At 43.4% G+C, this 26,281-nt stretch overlaps 2 protein-coding genes and 1 long non-coding RNA gene across 3 annotated transcripts in view; 1 reads left to right on the plus strand and 2 right to left on the minus strand.

The window, feature by feature from the left end:
- Positions 1 to 11,950: 11,950 nt before the first annotated feature.
- On the minus strand, positions 11,951 to 13,786 carry LOC143210872 (uncharacterized). Its single transcript, XR_013009346.1, has 2 exons — positions 13,419 to 13,786; positions 11,951 to 13,325 (listed from the first exon to the last, which is right to left on the minus strand). It is a non-coding gene; the product is annotated as an uncharacterized LOC143210872 (long non-coding RNA).
- LOC143210869 (uncharacterized) overlaps positions 13,650 to 26,281 on the minus strand; it is a 156,621-nt gene continuing 143,989 nt past the window's right edge. Inside the window, exons 3-5 of the mRNA XM_076428108.1 lie at positions 16,369 to 16,633; positions 14,340 to 15,136; positions 13,650 to 14,261 (exon numbers count right to left, since the gene is read on the minus strand). Of these exons, the coding sequence (XP_076284223.1) occupies positions 13,793 to 14,261; positions 14,340 to 15,136; positions 16,369 to 16,536 (1,434 nt within the window). The 5' untranslated portion in view covers positions 16,537 to 16,633 and the 3' untranslated portion in view covers positions 13,650 to 13,792. The remainder of the gene's footprint in view (positions 14,262 to 14,339; positions 15,137 to 16,368; positions 16,634 to 26,281) is intronic.
- On the plus strand, positions 18,472 to 24,854 carry LOC143210867 (outer dynein arm-docking complex subunit 4-like). The gene is made up of 5 exons (XM_076428104.1): positions 18,472 to 19,320; positions 19,395 to 19,673; positions 20,959 to 21,385; positions 21,812 to 22,075; positions 22,402 to 24,854. Exons 1-5 carry the CDS (start codon positions 19,083 to 19,085, stop codon positions 23,030 to 23,032), a joined length of 1,839 nt encoding a protein of 612 aa, XP_076284219.1. The 5' UTR covers positions 18,472 to 19,082; the 3' UTR covers positions 23,033 to 24,854.

Consider the following 26,281-nt stretch of genomic DNA (forward strand, 5'->3'; position numbering starts at 1 on the left):
CGAAGGAAACGCGACACACTATATATGCTACCGCACAATTGACAATAGTCGCAATGCAACTTTCGACATGAAGGTTGTTTCGTCGAGTGGACGGGATAGGAGAGAGAGAGAGAAGTAAGAAACCACCATCAGTTTTGAATATAGCAAGAACTTTATAAAAGACGAGGCAGACTCACAGATGGTTTAAGTACATTAGTATGTATAATATATAATATATCCTCAAAACTCTTTGGGAAACATGTGACGGTTGCGATCGCATTGTTTTATTAATTTATTTAATTTTTTTTGTAGTTTTCTGAATAGATCACACGGATGAAAAAAGGGCGTTCTGTTTGTCTTGCGTTTTTTTTTAAGTAGGTGCGTTTACATCGTGCGTAAAAACGTTTACGAAACATATACATCAATCGAAAAAGAGTCGTCACGAGGGTTAGAAGCTTGAGAAAAGGAAACGGCGTCGACTTCCTCCTTTGCCGTTGTATTATTAATCATCGTCGCGGCTTGGAACGCGTTGTCCTAATTACCGTAAGTCATCCGCTTATCGCGAAACGCGAATACAAATGATCCGGGGAATGTACATATTCTGTTTCCTCGTTACTTCGGAAACCGTTCGAGGCTCGGGTGACGCGTTTTTCATGCTTCTTTTTCCATCTTTCTGAGTGACGATTAAGTAATTGCGATGGAGGACGCCGGACCGGAAGTGGCGGCGCGGCGCTTCGTCCACGAAAGAGGAAGTCGCGTCGATAAGAAAGAACGTGACGCCGAATTCGGCGAAAAGGACACGGGAAAAAATACTTACGGTAAAATTACTGAGAGAAAATGACTTCGGAGTTGTGGATCTAGGGCTACCAGATGATTTGATATATAAACAAAAGGTTACACCACACACAATTCATACTTCTTCTTATAATCATAGAAAACGTTAAAGTATTTATAGTATATACAGTATATGAAAATTGAAATTATGTAGTGGCTCAATTTTCACTTTAAAATTCTTCGTTATTCCCAAACAATTGGGCAAGATACTCGGCCCTAAGTTTTGCAAAAGTGAATTCAAATGAAACAAAATTTCGTAAATTAGCACTTCGGATCGTCATAATGAAAAATGGTTTACGTACTTTCTAAAAACTCAGACATTGCGCTAAAAGCAGATTTTACAAAGTACTGCATCCATTTTTCAACAGACTGTCGGAAAAGAAGGATAAAAGAAGTGACATACTTCAAAAAGAGTATGTGTACTTCAAAGAGAGAACATCTGGTGAACCCTAGGCGAATCGTGTCTGAGACGATCGATATTCGGTGAACTAACGTGGCCGGACGTTGCCGCGAAAATGACTATAGGAGGTGGTTATTGTTTCATGTTTGTCGCCGTCTGCCAGCGCGCATGGCGAACCATGTGTATCGTTCTGTGTGAACTTTTGCGTTATTTTTTCGGATTTCTTTTCTTCTGTCATTTTGATAGAAACGTTCGATGGGAATGATGGATCAGCTTCGATGATTCGATCCGAATGCCATCGATCGGTTATCATCGTTCGCCAAGCCTCGGATTATGCCACTTTTTCACTGATAATTCGAGCTGACAAGAGAGCGGAATCATTTCTACACAGAGACCAGTGATCGACGCGTCCGCAGCCCGCTTTTTTCACCAGGGCATCGAAAATGACTGTTTATTATAATTTTTTAAGTCTTAGTTCAAATCGTTGGCTATTTGTGTTAGGATCAATGAAAAGAACGACGTTGGTTTCAGAGAAGTAGGACCAAAAATGTGTAAAACAAAGTTTGTATGCATCTAGCTAGAACTGTTCTAAAATGATAAAAAAACATCCTCCTTGTATGGGTTAAATCTGTTATATAAAAATTCTTATTAAAACCGAAAAAATTACCGCTATGGAATCTATATGGGAACCAAAACACAATAGTACTACAAAAGTAAAACCCGCAATTAATGCAAATGATAATATTAAGAAATCGATATGATAGCAGTCATCAGGCCCTGATCTTCGGAATTCGCTAACGTGGTATCGCTTCGTCAGCTGTGAACGCGTCCTCTGCCGAGGTCGAGGAACGCAGAATGCAAAAGTGCACGTAAATTAGAGAAGGGATCCGCGACGCTAGAGTTTGCTTCGCAACCGAATATTCTCTCCACTTTACGATATGAATTCCGCTCGAGGGCTGTCAGCTTCTGGCCAATGCTTGCCGATAGTAATGCCCTCCATATTTCAAGTCTTGATTTTAAGGAAAACCGATAACGCGAACCCGGAGCAGCGATATTAACGTCCGCCCCTCCTGAAAAGAGTTACAGACGCGGAATATCGATGGACAGAAATTAATTATGCGACGCTCGGAGAGGGGATTGCAATATCGGCCCTGGCCCGATGGAGAATGGGGTCTGGGTTAGAGGCCGTTGTCCGATATTTACATAGCCGAACAAAGGCTTCATCCGAACGGGTCGGAGCTTCAACTACATCCGACAACATGCAAAAACGTCTGCGACTGTGAAGCTGATCGGCTAATTCGTTCTGATTCTTCGTCAGGGTCTCAACCTGATTGTATTGATCAGGGATCAAAGTAAACAATTGTCCACCATTTAAAAAAAATTTCGTTCGAATCTTGGTCTCGTTTAAGGTGGTATTGACGATTTTCGAACAGGATCATGCAGCTTTACATGGCAGGCAAAGCATATTGAGAATATCAATTTAATTGTAATAGTTCTTTAGTATTTGTTACGTATTAGACTGTGGGACTGAGTGATTAAAATAAAACGAATAGGTGAAATGCAAATCTGTAAAGACATTTCCACATTGTCTTCTATTTACTAAAATGATTCAAAGAAGAAATACATTTTCATTTATCTTCTGTTTCAGCAAACTGTTTATATCAAATTCTATTCAAGCTAGAACATTCAAGAACGTTTCTGTATAATTTCTCACTGGAACGTACTTGGTGAGGACATGTTTAAGAGCGAATTCCGCGAACCTATTACATTCTATAAATCTTTTGATCTGGGCATTAATCAAAGTCCCCGAAAGGTCAATTGCACCGATAGGCTGACGCAAGTCGCCTACTCTGAGAGACGTCCCTCTTCGTGTGAATCGTGGATGGCGAAGCAGCGGGAGAAAATATTCGGTTGATAAGGCGCGAAAGGCGACAAGGAACCGCGACGATAAGGGACCAGACGATAGATGGGATCAGGGCACAGGACTCCTTGACCCGACTAGCATGGCGATCCGTCTGATAAATCCCGAACGTGTCCATTTTGCTTCGTGTTCCGCTCTCTTAGGCGACGCGTTGCCCACGCTCGGCTCCTCGTGAGAGTGAATTTAATTGACTGAAGTGCCGAGCCGAATCGCGGGCATGAGTATCGCGAACCTCGTTAAACTAGCCTTCGCAACACATGCGAGCCGAGACGCGGACTGGTTTAGCCTAGAGGTCCCTGTTTCAATTATGGTTCACGCAATCCGTTTAATTCTTAACCATCCGATTGCCACGCGATCCTCTTTAGTGCCTAATCGTGCCAGACCACCAATGTAACGCCACATTCTGATTTTGTTAATGCTTGCCTTTATTGTTACTGTTAGCCGTTAATGTAAGTCGTCCTGAACTGAAGTTTGCACTGTCGCAACCTAGCAACTCTCTGAAAGAAGAGAGCTGGTGTTTGAAGAAAGGATGGATTTATTTGATTACACGTGTACACGTATACTTTCTGGAAGGATTAAGGTAGACTTTGTACACTCGTGAAGATTGTGACACAACTCGGAAAACATTTAAATTGTAACTGGGCTATTCCTTCTGATCAATTAGGAACATCGTACTCATTTCTTTTTGCAATATAACCGGTTGCGAACAGTTTGCTGTTCTTTCGTGTCGCGGCTATCATCGTGGACAAGAGCACGCGCGTCAACTTGCTTTACGACCATCATTTTTCTTGTTCATAAATTTTATTGATAATGCCTGTCTTCTTCTGAAAAACATGTTTTCTTGAATTGTGTCACTTCTGTCGCAAGTGTGCAGAGGTTAAAAGAATATTTATCTGATCGTTGCTGAACGATTTTTTTACACGTCCCGCGTCAATGTTAATTCATGTTAAAAGTCGTGACCCCTAAGTTCATTCTTCCAATCCGCCTCTCGCGCTTTGTCCTAATTCATCATTTGTCCGGGGACCAATTATACTCGAAAACTTGTACAATCTCAGATTCTGAAGGATTCGGTGTCTTCGAGATACCCCAGCTTTCGCCATAGTTCACTCTCCGGCATCGCGACTATACTTTCCGAACCGTGGATCGTCGCGCTGACAGACTTTTTCAGGGTTTCCTCCTCGGTCTCGGATTGGGTGCGATTGTCAGAGCTGTTGTCGCGCCTGCCGCAAGCGTATTCGATAGAAAATCTCTGTATTCGAAACCGTGAGACACAGCGGTTCGTCGGACTGACCTTGAGGGAAAATGGAAGTTTGGGTGTGTGTCAGCAGGGTCCACAAGATACTCTTCAGGGTCGCGGTTCCGTCTGCTCGAAGAAGGAACAGCGGGTTGAAAAAAATAGAAGAAAAAGAACCGAGCTTAACGCCGCTTGCGAGTCGCTTCGTTCGCGAGAACGATCGATAAAATCTGACAAATTGCACAACGATACAATTACAGTAGATACAATCGGGTCTTATTGCCGGCGCAGTTCCTCGAACTCGGCTCTCGGGAATCAGAAGTACACTATAGTTTGGAGAACTATAGCCAGCTGGAGCCCAGTTCGAAGATCGCTGCGGCTTGAAATCGGAGACAAGCTTCGAAGACGCATCGACGTCGACGATGCTCTCTTCTGCGGACGAGACAAAATGGCTGAGCGATGGAAAACTGATTGTTTTTTTTCGGCTTGAATTGCTGTGGGATTAACTCGTGTAATTAGCTGAAAAATTGGTCGTTATTTTAAATCCATATCTTTAAAAGTAATGCAAATTATTTTTGACAGTAGTATATATTTTAATTGTTTGTAAATGATCAACAAAATGAAGAAAAAGCCACGAATTAATTTGTAGATTTCAAGAAAAGAAATATACATATGTGTATGCATATAAACATAGAAAAATGGGAATCCAAGCATTAACATTTCTAATAAGTATATTGCTACTTTGGAGATTGCAGGACGCTTCGGGTATAAAAATCAGTCGAGCAAGCAAATTTTTCTCTGACTAGTAGAAATAGCGCGGCGTAAGCAAAAATAAACAGCTCTCGGCATGCTCGAGCAAATTGGAGACCATTTGCAGAAATTTTATAAGAAAGAATAGACAGTCTGCTGCATGAGACTGAAACAGCAGACCAGCACAATTCGCAACTTTTCTAAAAATCAGCACCAAACTCAAATCGACTTGCAATGTGATTAAACAATTCAACCAATCGCCTCGAGACTATCAAATCAAATTTTACAATTCTTTTTACATAAGTATGACAAGAATCTTGTTGCTGACAACCACAATTCTTAAAAAAAAAAAAGTTTCCGATTTCCTAAAACGACACACGATTTTCCTAAGAAACATTCATAGGAAAAGACTCATTTTCAACACGTTACACGAGTTCCTGTCTAGCATTCACTAGGATCAGACCAAGTCAGCATGCGATCAGACAGCTCTATTACTCGTCCGCACATTATAATAAGATGAGAAAGTTTGAATCGAGAACAATGTAGGAAGCGGTGCGCCGTTTCCTCTACGTATCTTTCCTCCAACACAATTACGGGAACACACAGTGAAACGTCTGCGGGTCCTTGGCCATCGTAGACGTAGGATCAAGCTTTGAGAATCGCAGGATCGATCTCCTTTTTGCAATTCGCTGCTTTCGACCGGGTACGGATCCGGAAGATTCAATTTTTCTGCTCTGTTCTCGACTCCGTTCGCCGCTTTGTCACCGCCGAGGACGACCGAGGAAACGTAATCTTGACGACGACGTGAATTTCGTCGGCCGCCATCATAAAATGGAAATAAGGCGCCGATTTTCTCTGGCGGAATTGCATAAATTCCCGCTGACTCGAAAACCGAGTTTCCTCGGCGACGGGAAGATCGTTCTCGCCGGATAATTACCAGCTATTTGTTAGTCTTATCTCGCCGGTTTAGTTTCCTCGGGCAACCTGAAGGGCTCCGGTGCACGACCCACAAACCATGATTAGGATATCGTTAGCGAGACCCAGCGAATTATTATTCTTTCGTGATTAGAGTATCACCGGGTTCACCGTGTTTCGCTCGAGGAGCGAGGAGCAGCGGTGGAAGTTATGGCGTAAATTGTAAGACCTGCTAAGATATTACTCCTTGAAATAATAGTGCGAATTTTAGGGGATATCTCAGCTGTGAGGAAATGCGCCAGAGCTTCAAAATGCAAAGAGGTTCTGCGCGGTGTTACCACATTCATGACAGGTTATTTGTTTTTATAAGTTTCGCACGAGCTAAATCATGATGGAGAGCGGGAATGTAGTTGATAACAGTTGTAAGAATGTACCACTGGTACACATAATTCTGTTAACTGAGAGAGTAGCAAGCTGCATGCTGATTATAAAATGAGAATTCTCGGCTTTTAACACAAACGCTTATTTTTATAAGACCGAGAATTCTCGGCTTCTAACAGAAACGTATATTTTTATAAAAAGGAGAATTCTCATTTTTCGTCAAGAATGTGTTAAAGATCGACGAAGTCATAGAATAAAAATGGCGACACACAGTGGGCCATTTCCTGAAAATAGTGGACTTAATTAAAAAATGTTCGTGTCATGAAATAAATTAAAAGTAGGTCTACTTGTAAGCTTATACATGTAAGCAAACAACCCCTGTAAGAGTAGTTTCTTGTCCTAGAAAACAAGTATTCTAGTCTAGTTATAACATATAGTGGTCAGCTTATGCATAACAATTGGACCACCCGCAGTAACCGTAAACAACTCGAATGTCTTAATCATGCCAGAATAATTCGACAGATTTCAATAAGTGTACTCGAAGATGTACTGTTAACATATACACGAATGTAGTCCTTCTGTTCACGATTCTGGCCCACTGTGCATCGATCGCAATTCACAATGCTATGCATTCGTAAGAAAGGTAGCTCTCGATCCTGCGATCTCCGGTAAAATCCTTCTCCGCTTCGTACGCATATAGGCACAACTCTCGTAATCTTCTTTCGTAAATCTTCAACAGTTTAGTACAGTTATATACAAAGTATACAGACTCCGCTACGCGCCAGAGGAGGGATAAAACTTTTCTGCGACGTATCCGTGTCCGCTGTGCTCCGGCGGATTAAAGTCAACCGACACGGGGTAGCATGATTTATTGATCGGCAACATCTCCCGCTTCTATCTCGGCGCTATACTCTTCCTCTCTTCAAGAGACTCGAAACGATATCAGGTTCTCGAGTCCGGTTACAAATCTGGGAGCACCGGTGACGATTTCGAGCAGCCGAACTTTCATAAGCATAAAATTGAAACGAGAGGTCTCTCTCGAACCGCCGATTGCTCTGTGTCCACATGTGCAAAGTGATAAAGCGATCTCTGATCTTCATGATCCGAACATTGAACTTTATGGCGTCGATATCGCACTACGGAATTGCCGGTAAACCTCAGTTTACGCGGACTAATTTATGTTTGTGGAAGCTTACGCCCGAACTGATAACGAGATTAGCGTATCTGGGGCGAATCCAAAATAATGACTATACAAAAATGAATCAGAAGCGAGATGAGCTGGAGACAGTCGTCAGGCTTGGGAGGTCGACCTAGTTTGACGATTTATAATTCTTCTTGCATTTTCTTCGAGTTTAACGCCTTGACAATGTTTTCTTGAAATGCGTCTGCTCAATCATGACACAATAGCTGTCTTAGAGTGTCATTTTTATGTTTATTAACAGACTGCGGATTTTTGGGCAAAATAAAAACTAGATCAATAGACATTTATGATGACGAAACTAATACAATGGTGTTTTGAAATTCTTCAAATGCTTTCGTTATTTTGCATTTGATCTACTCATTTTTGTCATAAGTTCACACAATCCGCAGCTATCGTGCATCTATCTATAAATATTTTTTATCGTATCTTTTGCGTCAGATGATTAGCATAATCAGAGTCATGTATGTGCGTCAGGGATAAAATTTTTCCTCGAACGCTATTACTATTATCGTTGCAACTACGAGGAAAATGATTATTATTGCTTGACGAATTTGTACACTTTCGGCAAATGTTGGTTTATAACTCTGGATAGTTTTCTTTTAAAAAATTGTTAAGGTTGATCACGTATAATTACAGTGTCAAACTAGGCAGACTTTGAAAAGCGATAAATAAGTGAGAACTGTAATAAATCTTTGCTTGTGAATTGATCAAGAACGTCAACTCCGTGACCACCCAGTGAACAGGCGAAAAAGATTGCGTAGTTCGAATAAATTTGTAGAAAATTATGTGGATGAAGTGGGAGATGTTTCACGGTCTGATTAATTACGGAACATTATCCAGAATTGCACCGATGGGCGCTGGCTTCCGGCACCGGTGCTTTCAGCAAGCTACCGCGGGACTTGACGAGTTTCATATGGTACAGGTGTGCCCGAATTACCTGCGGGCACACGTGTACATGATGACAACAACGACGACGATTCATGGTGATCTATTAAACGCGATTGTGAACCGACGGTGCCTTATCGATCGTTAGCTACCGATATGGCGGACCTGCACACCGACGTGTACGTATCGCAAGTGCACACGTGTAGCAGTGTGCAGAGCGTTGCTTGCAAGTACGATTAGAGAGAAATGGGAGAAAGGTTACGCTAGGACTGCACTCCCCGAGAACGGGAACGGAGCCTTTAATGGGACGCCATGTCGAAATCTCTGAAACGCGTGGGAGGATCCTCTGCGAGGATACTCCTGAGCACTTGCACCCTTTCGGTTGAGTTTGCGGTCTGCCACCCGCAACGTCACTCGAATCCTACTCGACTTCAAAAATGCACCGTCTATGCTTCTCGAGAAATAAGTACCATTGCTACGGTTTTTTTACCAAAGCCGTGTAGAAACTTGTCAGAAAATTGGTTATTAGGATTTTATGCATTTATGTTCTATGATCTCTTGTGCTACGATTTATTTTACGATTGCAGCGGGACAAAATACACGTTCAAATTAAAGTGTATGGTCCAATCAATGAACTGAAGAATAATAGGAGGTGGAAATGGGAAATCAACAGAACCATCCGCAATTCTAACGCGTCGAATTGGTTCCAGTGACGTTCCAGTGAATCGTAGCCTAGGTGCACACGCTCATTCGAAAGGGACAATTCAAACCGTTTGATTTCGGTAATAGATTGCATCGCGATGATCAATGGGTAGGATGGTCGTCGCAATAGAAACTCCATCTTCATTCGAACATCAAGTTCGAACACATCGTTTCTCGAACGACGAGATTGATCTTGTTATTTTCAGGTAAACGCGCGCGCGCAGCTACACATACAAGACAAAGAGACCAGCGGTTCCTGAACTTCCACGTCCCCAACCTCTTCAGAGAGCAAGAAAACGCGGGGAAAAGCCTCGGGGCAACACTAAATAAAACATTCATGGTGAAGGCGAGAGCTTCTTGAAGATCAGGCAAGATAGCACCTCACTCGCGACAGCTTCCAGGAGATCAAAGGTGAGTAGGAGGGGATGTCCTTTAAAGAACAATAGAACGAGATCCAGAGGAATTCGGAAGTGGTGAGAAGATTGAAAAGTCGGGGAAAGGACGCGAGGAAATTTTCGATAGGTCTGAAAGGACCTTTGAGGATCGAGTAGTTCAAGAGACCCTGGTTCACATCGCCGCACTGTGATTTGGGTAGTTGAATTAAGAGGGAAAAAATCAAGCGCTCGCCAATTGATCAGAAAACAAATTCAAAAGCACAGAAAGTGATGCTTAAAATATAGAGAGGGTGTAGAAACCAATCAGTGTAAGTTGCTGAGCATAGAGACTGAGATAATTGTGTGTGAGTTGTCTAAAATATAGTTGTAAAAAGTGTTCTACTAAATATAATAGAAAGATTTACGAGATTATATTTATCAATACACAATATACATACAAGCAAAGTGAAATATGAAAAATGCAAAACTAAACAGCTGTGGTTAAAATAAATTCAGATTGGCTTCCGAGCCTTTTATGTACGTACCTATATGCAAAATATACATATATGAAACAGCCGAACTTTTTGTCTAGATGAAACACATAGTACGATGTACCAGTACCTGTTCATAAAGTGCTGTTGTTATTTTCTTTTAATCAGTAGGCAGCTATCTGAAGTAATTACATGAATATACAATACAAGAAACAATTTTTGAATGGCAACGAATGAATCTGCTAAATAGAAGATGTGTTTAACTGAAAAATTGCATTCTTTGTGAACATGCTGAGTAGGATGTGGTCAAAAGAAGATCTAACTAAAATACTGAATTATTATTAGAACACTAAAGTGGCCAATATAAGTAAGACAAATTTTGTCGTATCTCAATCATTATCATTACTAATCGCACCGATTTTATTTTGGAGTCATTCGATTCAGAATTAAGAAGTGCATCGAAACTACTGTTACGTTCGATAAAAAAATGGTTTGCGAATTTTTCCCTCGTAACACGACGATACAGACCACGGTGCGTCGTCCCGATTTCGCTTCGACGAAATGAAGTGTTAATTGGTGCGCTTCCGTCGAGCGAACGAATCAGGGGGAAAAAAGAGAAGAATCTCGACGGGGCGGTCCGCTCGGTAGTCGGACAGCGAGACTAAAGTTTAACATCGAAAAAACGTCGATCCCGGAGTGCTCGACGGGATGGGACGAGCAGGAAATTAGGTGACAAGCATGCGATCCAAAGGTCCAAGTATCGTTCGATGCCCAGCCGGAGAACGCGGCCGGGGTCACTGTGAAAACAAGTGTGCACCTTCGACGAGCTATAAATTCGCTGCTCCTTCGATCTAGGTCTTACATGTGACGCGGACGACGTTCGTGCTTCTACACCCTCTGTACGGGGATATTTATTAACTTGGCCCGGACTGCGTCCCTTTGTGCCTTTGAAACTTCCACGCCGTGCAAAGAATAATATTGGGAACATTTTCTTAAGCTACAGCACCCGCTGGAAATTTTACTTTGTAATTGGATTCTCGATTCTTAAATAGACTTCTTATTTCATCCCTTTAGAAAGTGCTCCGGAGAAACGTGATTTCATTCAAAGAAATTTTTCCAATATTATACTACAATGAACGTAGCTTTAGGAATTTTGCTTGCCGATTAGATTCTAGATCTTTACACAGACTTTAATCCATTTTCTGTTCTTCTTGGACACTATTGTAAATGAACGTGATTTTGTTCAATGAATCTTTTCAATGTTACAATATCCGCAGTTTTGGGAATCTTGCTCTGCAACTAGATTGTGGATTTTTAAATAGATCTTATTTTCTGTCTTTAGATGCGTGGAAGTTTCATCAAGTTCCAACCATTTTGAGCGTTCAAAGGACGCAGGATCCAGGAACCAAGGAAACATTGATCGTCGACACGCCCTACGCAGACGACGGATCGATCGACAGCTTTTGTACCCTGATTTCTTGGCCTAGGTTGATCGAAAACGAATGTTCGCAATGTTGAACACCGACGCCTGCCTGTACACCACGTGAATCGCTCTGCGACGAGATCGAACAACGCGCCCCTCCGGTTCGCCTACTTTCGTTTATGTAACATCGACTGTATTCTATGTATGTTTATTTAATTCATATCATGTTATTTATTTATTTTTTTCTTCATTTAACACGTTTTTTTTCTTTAGTGATGTGTACATACTACGGATAAATTTACGCTGCTTTACGGAGTCTGCGGCGACTACGCCGCAACGGATCCATTATTATCAAAGAAGTTTTCGCAGACGATAGGTGAAAAAAGTCTTTAGAGGAAAATAGGTATTTTGTTTGCGTTCTGTTTTTTCCGTAATTTTTCTTCTCTTTTTACGTTTGGTATTTTGTTTTTTTTTTTTTTTAGTAAATTGACAAGTAGATAGAATCGTATCCGTGTTCGGTTTTTTTTTTGTTTGTTAAACGTGTAGAATCGAAAACGAGGGTATTTTGGACGAGACTGGTCTGATCTCTGATAATCCTAATCGCTTGGTTCTCTCCCCTTTTGTATGTATATCCGTCGAGGCCCTCTCTGGTTCCTAACCGGGGTATGTAGTATAATAATATAATAATAGTAATAATAATAATAAGAGTAATAATAATAATAATAATAATACGTGTAGTAATAATGCGTGTTTCTGTGTGAAGTTTCGACCGGTCATCCGTAAATCGATTATCACCGAGGTCGGAGCCGTCTTGTTCCCTCTTCCGTGGTTCCCGGAGGCTGAACAAAAGTATGATCATCTCTGCTCTCTGCTCAAAAGGTGTGTTCTCTGGTTGGTTCCGTGTCAGTTGTATCGAGACGGAGGTGCTGTCCTTCGTCTACTAGCATGATCGTTCGCCACCCTCGGACTCCGGTCAGCGAAACAAATTGGACAAAAGTGATCAATCGGCTGTCCCCGGACAATACACGACGCATCATCCATCGTCATCATCATTATCATCAGCATCATCAGCATCATCTTCGACACCGTCATCGTCCCGCTGGCTCTCCGTTGTCGCGCTTCTGTTCGTCGTATTGTCGAGAATTATCGGGGTAGAATCGTGTTCCACGGGCTTGTATACAGCACCCGCGCAATAGAAAGGAACCGCCAGTTCGTGTGTGTGTCTCTCCGCGCATAAACGCTGTTAGGGGGAGAGCTTCTCTCTCTCTCTTCTATTCCCGGTAGCCTCTATACGCAAAACATGCAACATCGTCTCGCCCGCGCTTCTCTCGCCCAGGGCCGCCGTTATACATATATATATACACACACACACACACATACATATCTATATATATATATATATATATATGCATATATACTTCGTAAAACTCGCGACACTCGTACCCGGATTGTAGCGGGTCGCTTGATTTCGGGGATCGTCAATAGAACTCGATCGGTGTGTGGTAAGTATAATAAGAGTGTAAGAGACAGAGAGAGAGATGCTTGGTGTGACGCGGATAGAGTACGGCACACCGGGGAGGCCCGGTGCAAAAAACATCGAATCCTTGATCGGCGACGACGATTCATCCCCTTCTTCCTTCCAGTCTTCCTCCTTCCTTCCTCACTCTTCACTCCGTCACACAACCCGATCACATCATTGGTCATCACTTGCGTGTTCGGTGATCATCCGGATTCGGTTTTGCGGGTATCTCTCGGTCTCTCGCGCCAGTCCACTGGTCCGCGGGTATGCGATTCTTCAGAGTGGCTCTCCCCGTCTGGTGGCCATCTTGGCAGCCCTGGAAGCCAAAGCGCCCAATGAGCACACGAGACCCGTCAGGGTCTCCCAGAAAGTGGTCCTACGTCTTTTGTGCGCTGCCTGACCGACGTACCCCAAATAATAGCCGGCGTAACGATCTGCCCCACGGTCCGAGGCGCTGTCCGACCTGCCCACGCTGGACCTGGCCGACTTCGGCTGCTGCACGATGCTCCGTCGATGTTGCTCCTGATGATGATGCTCGAGGACGCTCGACCTCGGTGAACCGTCCCCGTACCTTTGCTGGCCCCCCTCGTCCGTCTCGTAGAGCCGTTGCTGGAGCTGCACGTTGCTCAACCGTCGGTCCATCATTCGCACCAGGTTCTGATGGACGCGACGGTCGTTCTCCTGCACGATCGGCAACTGACGCCGGCAACCGGCACCGGCTACCGGCGTCTGTTGCTGCGGCTGTTGTTGTTGCTGCTGCTCGTTCCTCTGTTGTTCCACTTGTCAGGCATATTCGGTGTCCGTCGACGCGGATCTCTCCAAGTGCGACTGATGGCTGGGGGTACTGTGGTGTTGCTGGTTCTGGTTCTGCTGTTGCTCCTGCTGTTGCGCTTGGGCGTACGCAAGGCTTTTCTGATAGCTGAACAGCTGCCTCTCCAGACTGTAGTTGTCCGCCTGCAGCGAGGCGATCTCCCGTCGCATCTGTAGGTTGTGGATGCGACACACGTCGTCGTACTTATGGTAGGTCGCCTGGAACAGCAAGTGGCTTTCGTTCCATTCGAGACGGATTCTCAGCTGACCATCCTCCGTCAGGAACAACGACTGGTTGTCTTTCACCGCGTTCGTGTCCAGGTTTGTCTCCATAATTATACCCTCGTCCACGAGTTCCTGAGCGTAGTAACGGCTGAATGGTACACCGGGTAGGCTGATAGGCTCCTCGTCTTGCAACAGGTATGCTGACCAGCTGACGTACCTGAGGATCAGAAGAGACACCTTCGATTAACGACTGGCTATCAGAGATTTAAGGTATGAGAGTAATAAATCAACGAACCTCAGATGATTTCGCGGGACGTTATGGATGTCCTTGTAGACCAGATGTAGCCTGACGGTGTCCGAGTGTAGATCTGCTCTAAGGGTCCAGGCCTGTTCATCTCTATCATAACATGACGCTGGGGGCAAAGGTGCGGGCCCGCAAGCTAGTACAGCTACCTCGCAGATGGTCCTAGCCTCGACCATTTCCAGAGATACTCTGACCACGCCTTTGTGTGCGATCTCGGACCACCTGACCTTCGGATGCCATCCGAAGCTGCAGCCTTCCGCGTCGGACAGGTCCTCGATCGGTCCGGAATCGATCCTACGGTCACCTTCTCCCAAAGCGACGCTATACCGGACTCGGCAGTGATGATGGATGCCGGAGTATCTCATCAGATAGACGCTGATGTGGCTCTGGTACCCTTCCGCTCTGGTAGCCGCATCCTTATTCCCGTGCGGGTAGACCACCAGGTTCCAGTCGAACCCGTCGAACGCGAAATAATCGGTCTCGAGTTTGAACGACTTGGTCTTGTCGGCGATGTTAAGTTCGGTCATGTAGACAGTCCTCACGTTCGATATCGCCAGCTCTAGCTGGAACTCGCCGTTCGTGTCGACGAAGTTCCGGTTGTAGAGGTCCGTCACCGAGATGTAGTTCCGCTTGCCCTGGGCCGACGCCTCGCACGTGAACTTGACCCGCTTGCCCGAGAAGCCTTCGTTCATCGAGAAGTGCTGCCGGTTCAGCAGGGTGAACGTGAAGTCCACGTACACCCGCAGGTTCCTCGAGGCACTTCGCCACACCAAGTACGCGCCCAGCATCTTCGCAATGCAGAAAACAAGCATGCCTTTAGCTCACAGTTGGTAAACTTGCTTCTGAGGGACTTGGAGGTCAATGTGCAACAATACTGTAATGTCTCAATACAAAAATTTGTTATTTGAGCTCGTAATGAAAGTCTAAAATGTGCATCTTGTAGATCGGTTCGGATAATCGAGGTACACTCGTTCTCGTAAATTAAACAGGCAATTATACTGCGCGAATTGTGTAATGTTTAGACTCATTTTAATCAGAAAAATGTCACGAATGTTCTAGTGAAAATTCTATTAAAAAAATCTCGAAGAAAATAATTTTGTTGCACGTTTTATAATAGCCAATTCATAAATATTTGACAAATATTGTGCACATCTCTAACATATATTGAGACATTAATGTAGCGTTGTTGTAATCAATTTTGTAAGATTGAGATTATGTATTTGGAACGTTAATTTTATTGGCAGGACCGAGTCCAACGTCAGCGATTTTATTTCGGACGGCAACCGGCCACGCACAGTTGCTATTCTCGATGGCAGATTATCATTGGCGGGTTCATTAATTCCCCGATATGACCGTTGTTCAATTACCGAGTTAATCGCTGCATATTTCACTGTGTGGGCCGGGCCGTGCCGAGCCGTGTTCCTGCATCTGTATTTACAAAAGCAGTCGGTAGTCGTTAATTGAATTTCAACCGTGTCACGGACGACTGACTCTCCGATGCTTTCCATATTTATTACAGTCTAATGAACACCTCCTTCCACTGGAATTATCGTTTCTCAGGTACGAGGAAAATGTAAAGAGCCATCCAACTTTATTGTACAGGGTGTCCCGAAAATGTTGTACTCCCTTGAAAGAGCTGATTCCTGAAGTAACTTTCAGAATCACCTCTTTCAAGGAAATACAACATTTTTAGGACATCCTGTATAAAAGAAACAATTTTTATTTCTGTCTTATATTCTGCAAATAATGAACCCAGAAGAAATTATTAACCTCGAGATTAATGTGATGCCTTCAAGTATCCTGAATTGTTCAAACAAATATGAATATGCAAAACTAAGTTATCAATAATGTTTGAAGCTGACAATAAGTTTACTTTTTGTTTCACGCTTATCAGGTTCTTTTAAGCTGTATAAGGAAACAAGTTGTTTCAATTTTTGTCATTCAGTGGTATTACGGCTAGCTGAGAAGAGTTTCAGCGATGGGGACGGAGTGAATCGGGTTCGAGGATGTCTCAGATCACCTTGTTGCCCTGCGAGAACTTGACGGACCATCGTTGGAAGCCGCAGACGAGCTCCTTGCTGGTGACGTCTCTTGTGGGGTCACGTATCACGGTCCTGGTGACGATGAACGAGAAGACCCGCGTGCCATTGTTGTCAGGCAGCTGCGCGAATCTGTTTAGCAGAGCCATCACCGCATCTCGAGGGCACAGCTAGATCAATGGTCCACGATCGCTCGACTATGCTCTATATTAAATCCCCCTACGGCCGCTGCACTGGCCAGAATCTCTGAAACAGAAACGAAATTCCGCCATGTATTCGTATTATCCGGCCCCAGCCATTGTCCGATGTCCCTCGCGAGCTATTAACCCATTCTCTCCGCTTTATAATATATCGTTTTTGCCTGTAGCCGTTTTACAGCGCGGTTTTATGCAACCACAGAGCCGCTTGCAGTCGCAGAAAACAAGGGAACGAATGTAAAATAGGGGAAACGGCGGAAATAGAGTTGTACGAAGTTGCTGGGTTAGTGGCGTGTCTGTTTTTGAATTTTCAGCGTTTCCATGCGAGGCCGGTTCTAATTGCTTATTCGCTGTTGCACTGCTGTCGCTAAAGCATCATTCATTTCCTCCTGGAGAACGTTGTTTTATATCGCTTTCAGAAATTGATCATGTAAAACAAAAACGCAGCTGTTCAAAGATTCCGTAAAACCTTTCATGTCGTTCTCTCTGCAAAATGTTATAAAATGCATTTCCTTAAAATGTATTATACAATTATATATGAATCGCCACTCATTAATTTAAAGCAAAAGCAGAAACGAAACACGAAGGATTAACTCGGGATCTCTTGCGCAACTGTTTCCGAGGAGCGTTCAAGGGTTAAAGGACTCGCGCTTTGCTAATGGTTCAGAAAGTCGAAAGATCCCTGGATCCCAGGAATAGTAATTTCGCGGTACCGTTAACAAAAAGTTTCGAGAGCTGTTTCGACAGCCAGGGGAAGAACTTTGGCAGCCGCAAAATCGCCTCGGTCGTTCCAATATAATCCTTCCCCCGGTGCGTGACAATTAATGCCACAAGGAGCTTTACGTGCGCGACAGTATTTCAGAGCCGAAAGCGGATTACGATCGGCCTGTTGGATCTCGAGGCGAGGCAAGGCTCAAAGAACACCGAGCGGAAGCACGCTCTTCTTCCCCTAAATACTTTGCCAATATTGTACTCTGGATCTTGCGAAACACTAATTGACTATGGCAGAAGCGAACTCACGCCGCGTTCCGTGACGCGAGTTACCATTTAAGGGAAGCGTTCTCAGCTGTATCGCGACATTCCTGCGAATTTGTCCAGTTAGGGGGATCGCCTTGTCGACCTAATGAACTATCAGACGTTTATGCAGTTCTGCAAACATCACTGCGAGCCAGCTTATGGTTCTGTTTGGTCCATGTTGCTCGTATCTAGATTTGAACCCATTGCGTGGCATATTCGCTGTTTGCTTCTGTAGACTGTGTTGATGTTGTTAGTCTTATGGAACTGTACCATTAGCAGCACAAGTTAATTCTTGAACCTCATAGTCATTGAAACTTTGTTTTAAATATATAGAAGGTCACTTCAAGATCATTTATCACTTCTTAACTGACTTCGAAAAAGGAGGAGGTTACTCAATTCGATCTGTATGTGCCTTCTTTTCGCTTTTTTCTATGTATGTTCACCGATTACGCCGAGATGGTACGCTTTTGCATCTTGTAGAGTATGTCCCCGGGGTGGTCCCGTGAAAACAAATTTTGCATTTTTTCATTCTTTGCGGTTTTTATTGCAAATAACCAATAAGACCGAAAAACCATTCTACGGTGTTATACAAATTCTGCTCGTTCCACTAAAAAGTGAAAACAAAAAAATTTTATAAAAAAAAAATTAAACCGACTTCGAAAAAACGCACTAAAAAGTATGAAATAATTTCCATTTAATTTATGTGAATACACACGAACTTAAATACAATACAATCTTTTCGGAGGCGGCGCAAAATTGAAAATTTCCGACACTGGAAATTACGAAAATCCTTCAATTCTTCTATATGCTTTCACATATTAATGTATCTTCTCTTCCCACCTACCGATGTCCAAGTTCACCATATTCTTTTCCCATTTTATCTTCTCTCTTAAGAATTCATTATTTGTTTAAATGAAACGATAGAGTTAGTTAGTTTAGTTTATTTTTAGCCTCAATGGCCTGGAAAAGGACTCGGTTATTAATTCTAATTATCGTGGATAATTTTTTAAATTTAAATTATTAGATTCGCTTATATATAATTGAAAATGATATAATTATATTATTAAAGTTAATCAGTTCTGCAACAGTCCACAAAACCATCATCGAATGAAATGTCGTCTGCATTGATACCAGCAACTTCAGGTCAGTGAACGCATCGGAAGTGCATCGTTGTCAGTCAAGAAGTCAGCCGAGGATTGCAGAAGAGCAAAGTTCGTTTCGGTGTCGATCAAAGCGAAAAGGGGGCGTCAGTTTCGGTAAAGATGTGAATATAAAGGAATCCCGTTTCCGGACACCACCGTGCAAAATTCATGAGTGTAAGGGAGCCACTGAACTCCTTCGGGGTGTCTATCGACCTCCTGAATTATAGATCGAACCGCGTACCAAGTTAAGCGTCCCTGGGTATCGGACACCGTTGCGAATTCTTGCAGACTTTACGAGGAAGTTCGCTCATCCTTCAGACACTGATCGGGCCGGAGACAATGGCGACCTCAAAGGACGTGGTGCCCATATTCTTCAGGGACGGCATCACATATCGGGAATGGGGATATTATTTGGCTAGACTGAATAAGTATAATCTATCCGAGTATTATTTCGCGAAGGCGATTCAGCAGGGACAGGACAAGGACCTCAGGACATATCTAGGCCTTTGTAGGACCCAGGTCAATTATGCTAGGTACATCAGAGCTACGGCGACTACGAAGCAATGCATCAAAATCGGTAGGCTATATTCTTTGCACTTCGGAATGTGTCCATAGTATTGATAGATGTCTACTCAAGAATTTACTTTTCAGATCCGACCTATTCTCACGTGAAGCAAATGCAGTTGGCGACCCTGTTCCAAGTCGGCGAGTTCGAGTTCAGCATGGTGCATGCTTATCAGGGCTATAAGAAGCGTCAAACAAATGCGTTGAAGAGGGGCATCCTTCTAGGGACCCAGACCGTGGAGGACTGCGTGGGCAAGAACACCCATCCCAAGGCACTGTTGCTTCTTTCGCCGTGGATACGGGACCTTCAAAAACACCGGGAGATGATGATCGAGAAGCTGAAGGAGGAAGTGGACGAGCTGGCTGGTAAAAAGCCGGGAAAACTGCAGCTGACTCTCAAAATTAGATCTTGGTCAGGGGGTTGGGGGATGAATTAGGATTTTTTAGTTAGGTTTCTCAGACATTGTGAATGAATTCACTTTTTGTCGATTACCAATATGGCAAACTAACTAGTTGTATCAGATATACTGATACTGAAGGGGTTAAGGGATGAAATAGGATAACAAAGAGGCTGACAGCATGGTGTGCAGCTAATTGAAAGTGGCAGTGGACCAAGGAAACACATTAGCTATTGATTTTCTAACTCTGTTTTCTAGATTAATTGATCTTGTGAAAGATGTAACCTTTCGCCGATTTTCATTATTAATTATAATAACAAACTAACAGTCTCTACACTCTAATGTAGATTTTGTTCTAAATTTTGTAAAAGAGGCCAAAAACAAAGGGTGTCCAATCAATTGTGATAGCAACCAATAAGTTCTGTCACATATTTTAACAATGAAAAATTCCCATTTTTCTAGCGATCTCGCTAAAAACAAAAATTCTAGGTGTTTCGCCCTCCGAGATAGGTTTTGTTGAAATTTTCGTGGGTCATCGAAACGCGAAAGTCATCAAAAATGCATTAAACGAGCCCATTAGGTTGCTGCTACATTTTTTATGGCGTCCCGCAAGTCGCGGTGAACTAATTTCTAAGTCCATACTTAATTTTCTAATTTACCGATTTTCATTTTCCGGCGAATCTGGCCCTCGAGGCTAACAAAGTTAGTTCCGTCACCGTTTGGAACTTCCTGTTCAGGCGGACTAATTGGACTGTAACTCGACGTCCCGGTTACGAGAACGACTTCCCCACGAAAAAGCTCGTTACAACTTAATGTTGTTCGTTACATGCTTTAATCTTCCGCAATCTGGCTGCAATCTGGTTCGCGTGTGTTATTAACAAATATTGTTCGCCGGATTTGCATAGCCGGTGGCTAATGAGGGCTTCCGAGAAACGCAAAAGGAGAATTAACTTGTTCTTTGGCGTTGAAGTTTTTAATACTTCGATGCTGCGAGCTTCACTGCTTCATAAATTCTTGGTACTTGTATTCTATCATTTCACAATGCTTGTCTAAGTTGAAGTTTGAAGTGTTTTGTAGCAACAAACCATCAGGTGTTTACAGACTTCGTTGCGTATGCTACCTTCATCTTTTTAGAATTAATTCGTCGAACAATAAGATCGGATAGGTTCCTTATGCATACTGCTCTAATTTTCATTTTTTCATCTTCACTGAATTTGACAAAACGGAAGTACTAACTCTTTCGGTATTTACAGACATAGACGAGGAACAAGCCAGGTTCAAGGTCGACGACCCCCAGCTTCAAGCAGAAGCGGAGATCAGAAAGCTGCAAAATTATATCACGAAATTGTATCTAGGCCGATTGGCCTGGGACAAGGACTTCTTGCAATATGTGTCGGATAAGCCAGAATTAGTAGACCATCCGAACAAGAGATCGGTCGGCCTGTTACTTTATCACGCGACGAACAATTATAAGAGGGCCATGAGTAGGTTGCATATCCTACGAATGCGTAGGCCGTTGTACACGTTCCTCTTCAGAAGAAGAGCTATTCCGAAAGGACACAAACAGATGCTTGAATCGGAGAAGGCATTGAGGAAGAACCTTATTATCATTGAAGCAGACTTCTTGCTGCATCATCTTCACAAACTGAGGATAAGGAAAGATTATGTCACCTTTTTCCAGTGAGTCGATGGAGTAGTATCTTAAGTTTGTACTTGTTGAGTTGTTTGGTTTGAAAGTGGATCAGTGTTTGAGGGAGATGTTAATTGTAAGTGATAACTAGATGAGCTCATGAGTAGTCTATCTGGTTTCTATGGTTTTTATTCATCAGGGAAGATAGTGCATTCAAAAAGTTTTTGAGTTCAGGAAAAATAAGATTAAGTGAAAGTAATATTGTTCTGGATCGATTGCAAATCATCAACTAAGTACCTTCCATCGTCATCTTTTGCTGGGGGCTTTAGAAGAAGTCGTTCGAAACATTTATCTAGCAGTTTCAAGTTGCTTCGGATAAAATACTGATCACTCTCCACTGACGCGTCCTAAAAAATACAGTTTCGTCAGTGCACTGTGTGCTTTTCAATGATCCATACGAAATTTCTGTCCCCCAGTATGGTCGATCGGGTGAAAGACAAGTTCGACGGTCATTCCCTGAAGATGTTCCCTTTGAAGGAGAAGTGTTTGGACGCTGTCTACAACATGGTCGCATGGGCGTACATCGATACCAGGGACTTAAGGCGGTTAAAAAGCAGGGAGCTGATAAAAACCTACGTGAAGCATCACTTGGGAATACGAGTAGCGGAATTGCCTCGCGACAGCGACATCGCCTGGGTCTGCCCGCATAGTGGCAAAGAGGCGCTTAGACTCTTTCGCAAGTAAGAGCCTGGACACCTATCTTTTTGGGAACTATTCGCGAGTCGATCGACCTGGCGCGGCGCTCGAAAAGTTCGAGCACACGGCTAAAGCGCTCCACCGGCGCTTTTTCTGTCGGATGAACTTTCGGGACGCAAAGCCTGAAGATATTTATGGTTTGCGAGAATATGACCGAAAACTGGGTCGGGATTTTTGACAGTCGTAATTCCACCGTTACGCTTTATCCCCTTCGTTTGCTCCGGATGAATTTTGTTAAAGCGAGGCTCCGCTTCCGGTAGGAGAATTCTCCGTTGAACAATCTTTAACCCTATACTTTTTGCTTTCTCAGGAGATTAGCAATGGCGTCGAAACCTTTGGAGCTCGCCTGGTTGTTCCATGAGCTCTGCAAGTTCTTCATCGACATCCGTCGCTTCGATTTAGCCAGATTCTACGCGAAAAAGGCCAAAGACATGGGAGAGGAAGCAGAAAGCGTGCAATGGGTCCTAAACGTTCAACACTTAATCCTCCGCATCGAGATCTCCCAAAATTACCGAAACGAAGCGAAAGAAGCTGCAGTGTTGGCACTAGGTAGTGCCAAGAAATTAGGCTTGGACTTCTTATGCGAATTTTATATGTGGATACTGGACATGATCGATGAGACTGACATGGACAAGATGATGATGGAACAGGATCCAATCGCCACGAGGCAGCAGTTGATCCTTGATTTAATGCCGGATGATATGAAACCTGATGTTGATTATCTATGGAGGAGTATGGACACTGTTCCTGCTCATCGGAGACTGTCAGTTATGCCTGGTTGCAAGCCTGTTGATAAGAAGTACAGGTTCCCTTGTAAACGGATTAGTATTATGCCGAGACCTTCGAAGGACCCTGAAAGGGAAGCTCGGGTAGCGTTCCTGGCTAAGTATGAGCTGGCGAAGGACAGACCGGGTTATATTGACTTCAATGAGTTTGATTGAGAGTCTTTATTGGCTTGTTAGAATTTTTCTGTTGTTGAGTTCGTCGATGGATTAATGAAGGAACCAGGCTGCTCAGATATACACAAGCTACGAAGAGATTAGGATACATTGTCCTCCAAGTATGTTGTAAAGGAGCTAAGAAAAATCTTCAGGTATAGCATAAGCTACTGAGAGACCAGGATACATTGACTTCAATGAATTAGGTCAATGAAAAGTAGCTCTGATGCAACACAGTTTCCGTACTGCTGAAGACTCTGTCGATTCAATAAAGCTGCCTGTAATCTCCTAAGAACCCTAGAAGAAAGCTAGAAATTGGTCTTTAGAAGTATCACGATCTACAAAGAGTCGATGCACTAACTCAGCTGGTGCAACGTCGACTACAAAGAGCCCAAGTCGCATTAGCTCCAAAGAATCGAACTGCAATTCTAGGTTCAAGTTACGGAACAGAGCTTAAAGATGGAGAGTTCAATATCCTCTCAAGTACCCTAAAAAGGATGCCAGGAGAATCTTGTTGAAGGTGTAGCTAGTCGAAAGGAAGACCACGTTCCATCAACTCGAAGACGAAGAACCTGCATCTTTATCTTGTCCCGATGCAACCGTAGTAGCTATTGATGGGGTCCTGATGGAGGAACGCGAGAACGGTGTACTCGCAGCTCGTGCCATCTTAGTTAAAGGAAACTGCTGAAGTTACAGGGAGAACGAAGTTTTACACGTCGTGCAATTAAACTTTTAGGGCCATTCAGTCACCCGGGCTGGTTGGGAGCTTGTTGACCCGCTAGCTCGTCCTACCATAAACGAAGTCGCGTTTCTTCAAGGGAAACAGCTCTTCCGAGTAGAAGGTAACTATCTTTGAAGGATAGTATAATAGAGCCCCGGAGGATGTCCAAATAGACGAGCTACTAAGAGGATAATCTGTATACGACGAGTTAGACCAAAGGACGTTGGGAAAGGAGCTAACAGGAATGTCCAGGTGTATTGCGAACTATAAAGAGACCAGGTGCGTCGCCAGGAATATTTTGTGCGGGTTGAATCTTGAAGTTGCGTGTGTTCAAAGGAAATAGCTGTTCCAAGTAGCCAAGAAGCTAGCAGTGTCTTCAACAGTGGGAGTGAACACCTCCCACGGCACTGCCAAAGTGGATTTCTCGCGGGAACAGGACAAGATGTCCTATCTTATTCACTTTCTGACACCGTGCAACGGACACTTTATCACACGAAAATCTCTCTTAATGGGATAACTTGTCCGTTGCCTGCCCGCGAACCGTTAAATCGAAAGCTCGAAGCTCCTCCCCTCCCTCTCAACAGCTTCAAAAGCTCAATCATCAAATCTGCCCCTAAGAAGTTCAGTGCAGAAAATTAGATTCGCTCTATTGGAAAAGTTTAGAGTCTTCCGTCGGGTCGGATGCTTTATAATTAACCGAGAGGACGAAGACCGGGGCTGTTCGTAATCGATATGTCGCGGTAAAAGTTGCCGAAGTTCTCGTCCTGGTAAATGTTTGCACTTGAACGCAGGTGCACGTGGCTCCCGGTATTAGTTCTCAGTCGTTGAAACGATTCTTTTTCTTCGAACGGTCCATTTACTTCGAAATTTATTTCTTGCTTCTGGGAAATTCGTTTTTGTTTTCTATGCTTTCCTGTCTGTAGAGTGTATAGTCCATTAACTGTTGTTAAAGATTTGCTGGCTGAAATAAAGATTAATGAATGTATTTGGTGGATTTATAATTTTACAATGATAAATGTACTGACGTGGAAACTATGGATGTACCTTTCGTTTTAAGAGAGTATATAGTCCATTAAATATTGTCAAAGATTTGTTAGGTGAGATAAAGATGGATGAATGGATTTGGTAGGATATAATCTTAAAATGGTGGATAGACTGGAATGGGGGTCCTAAATGGGTCAAACACCACAGCTTGATGGACGAAGCTTGTATAGTGGTTGTTATATGTTCAAATGTCTGCACTGTAAAATTTCATTTGAAAAAGTCCATTAGAAAGTTCGAAGCCAGCCACGTTCTCTATAAACCTGTTACAGTGGTGGTTTTAGTGCATTGGCGGTTGAAGAATAAACATGGCGGCTGTATGTATGCGGTTATCAATGACAAAACATTTTTAGAAAGCGTATTTTTGCACTTAGTGTTATAAGAAAGTTATCATTAGATTGTGTGAAACTATAAATTTATATTCGTACATTTTTATATGCTATGAACACAAAAAAGGTGGTTGACACCTTTATCTTATGATCATACGGCTTGCATCAACAGCTCGTATGACAGGTTTCTTATCGACTCGAAAACGACCCAGTTCGATATTCGACGTCGAACCAACGCGCAACGAGAAGAGCTTCAGGTTCGTGTCTGATTGTCCACGACGAAGTTCAGGCAGGCGCGACGTCGGTGCGTGTTCGAGCTTTGAAAATCGATGGCTGTCCTCGCGAGCGGTGGCCACAAGGACGAGCTGCGCGGCCTGGACGAGGTGAGGAAAGCGGTGGAACAAGCGGAGATCCGTGCCCGGTCCGAACAGAAGAAGAATAACGCGAAAACCGGAAGAGAGCTCGCGAAAGCTCTGCATCGCGAGGCCGATCAGCTCTATCACAGGTGAGAGAGGTTGTCATCCTTTTCTCTACGGAAGAGATCCTCAAACGGATGTTTTGCGACCTTGGCGAATTTGCACGCTCGGGACCAAGGCTCTGTCTAGGGACCTGTAGTCCCTCGACAATTTTCTGTCCCATCAGCGTGAGGCTTGGTAACTGGTGCTGTTTCGCGTTGAATCGATACCTGTGCATTGTGCATACATGCAGCCTCTAGTTTCCAATGACTCGGAAAATATTAAAAGAAATTGTACATCATTTTACGGGAAGACAGACAAGGTGGAAGTTTGCTTGATGCATTGACGGAAAGTAGTGATATAGAATATCAGCATACAAATCTTTGTATAATACAGGGTGTCTCAAAAACCGGACCAATTTTTTGCTTGATTCCACAATTTTTCCATTCAAATATTTTTGCACGTTTCATAAAACTTTTTAGAGTGCGGAGTTTCTCCGGGCGTTTACAGCAAAGGACGGTCTCCTGCATTCACGAACGCATTCGCGTTGCAGATGTTGATGACGGTACCATCGTCCTTCGAATTAACTTCTCGGTTCTTTCCTCTCAGCGATTCTCTTTTCCATCTGGAGGACAGGTTTCCTTTCAGGCTAATCCGATGCCACGCGAATGCACGAACGTCGCAATGTTTGATTTTTATTCTTTAC

Source organism: Lasioglossum baleicum, chromosome 7 (assembly GCF_051020765.1).
Source record: "Lasioglossum baleicum chromosome 7, iyLasBale1, whole genome shotgun sequence".
In the NCBI taxonomy this organism is placed as follows: domain Eukaryota; kingdom Metazoa; phylum Arthropoda; class Insecta; order Hymenoptera; family Halictidae; genus Lasioglossum; species Lasioglossum baleicum.

Bases quoted from the DNA above. Each gene is read 5' to 3' on its own strand.
- LOC143210867 (XM_076428104.1), top strand. From the start codon at position 19,083: ATGGCGACCTCAAAGGACGTGGTGCCCATATTCTTCAGGGACGGCATC. The intron at 19,674-20,958 runs GTAAAAAGCCGG...CGGTATTTACAG, and splicing joins GGAAGTGGACGAGCTGGCTG to ACATAGACGAGGAACAAGCC. The intron at 21,386-21,811 runs GTGAGTCGATGG...TCTGTCCCCCAG, and splicing joins GATTATGTCACCTTTTTCCA to TATGGTCGATCGGGTGAAAG.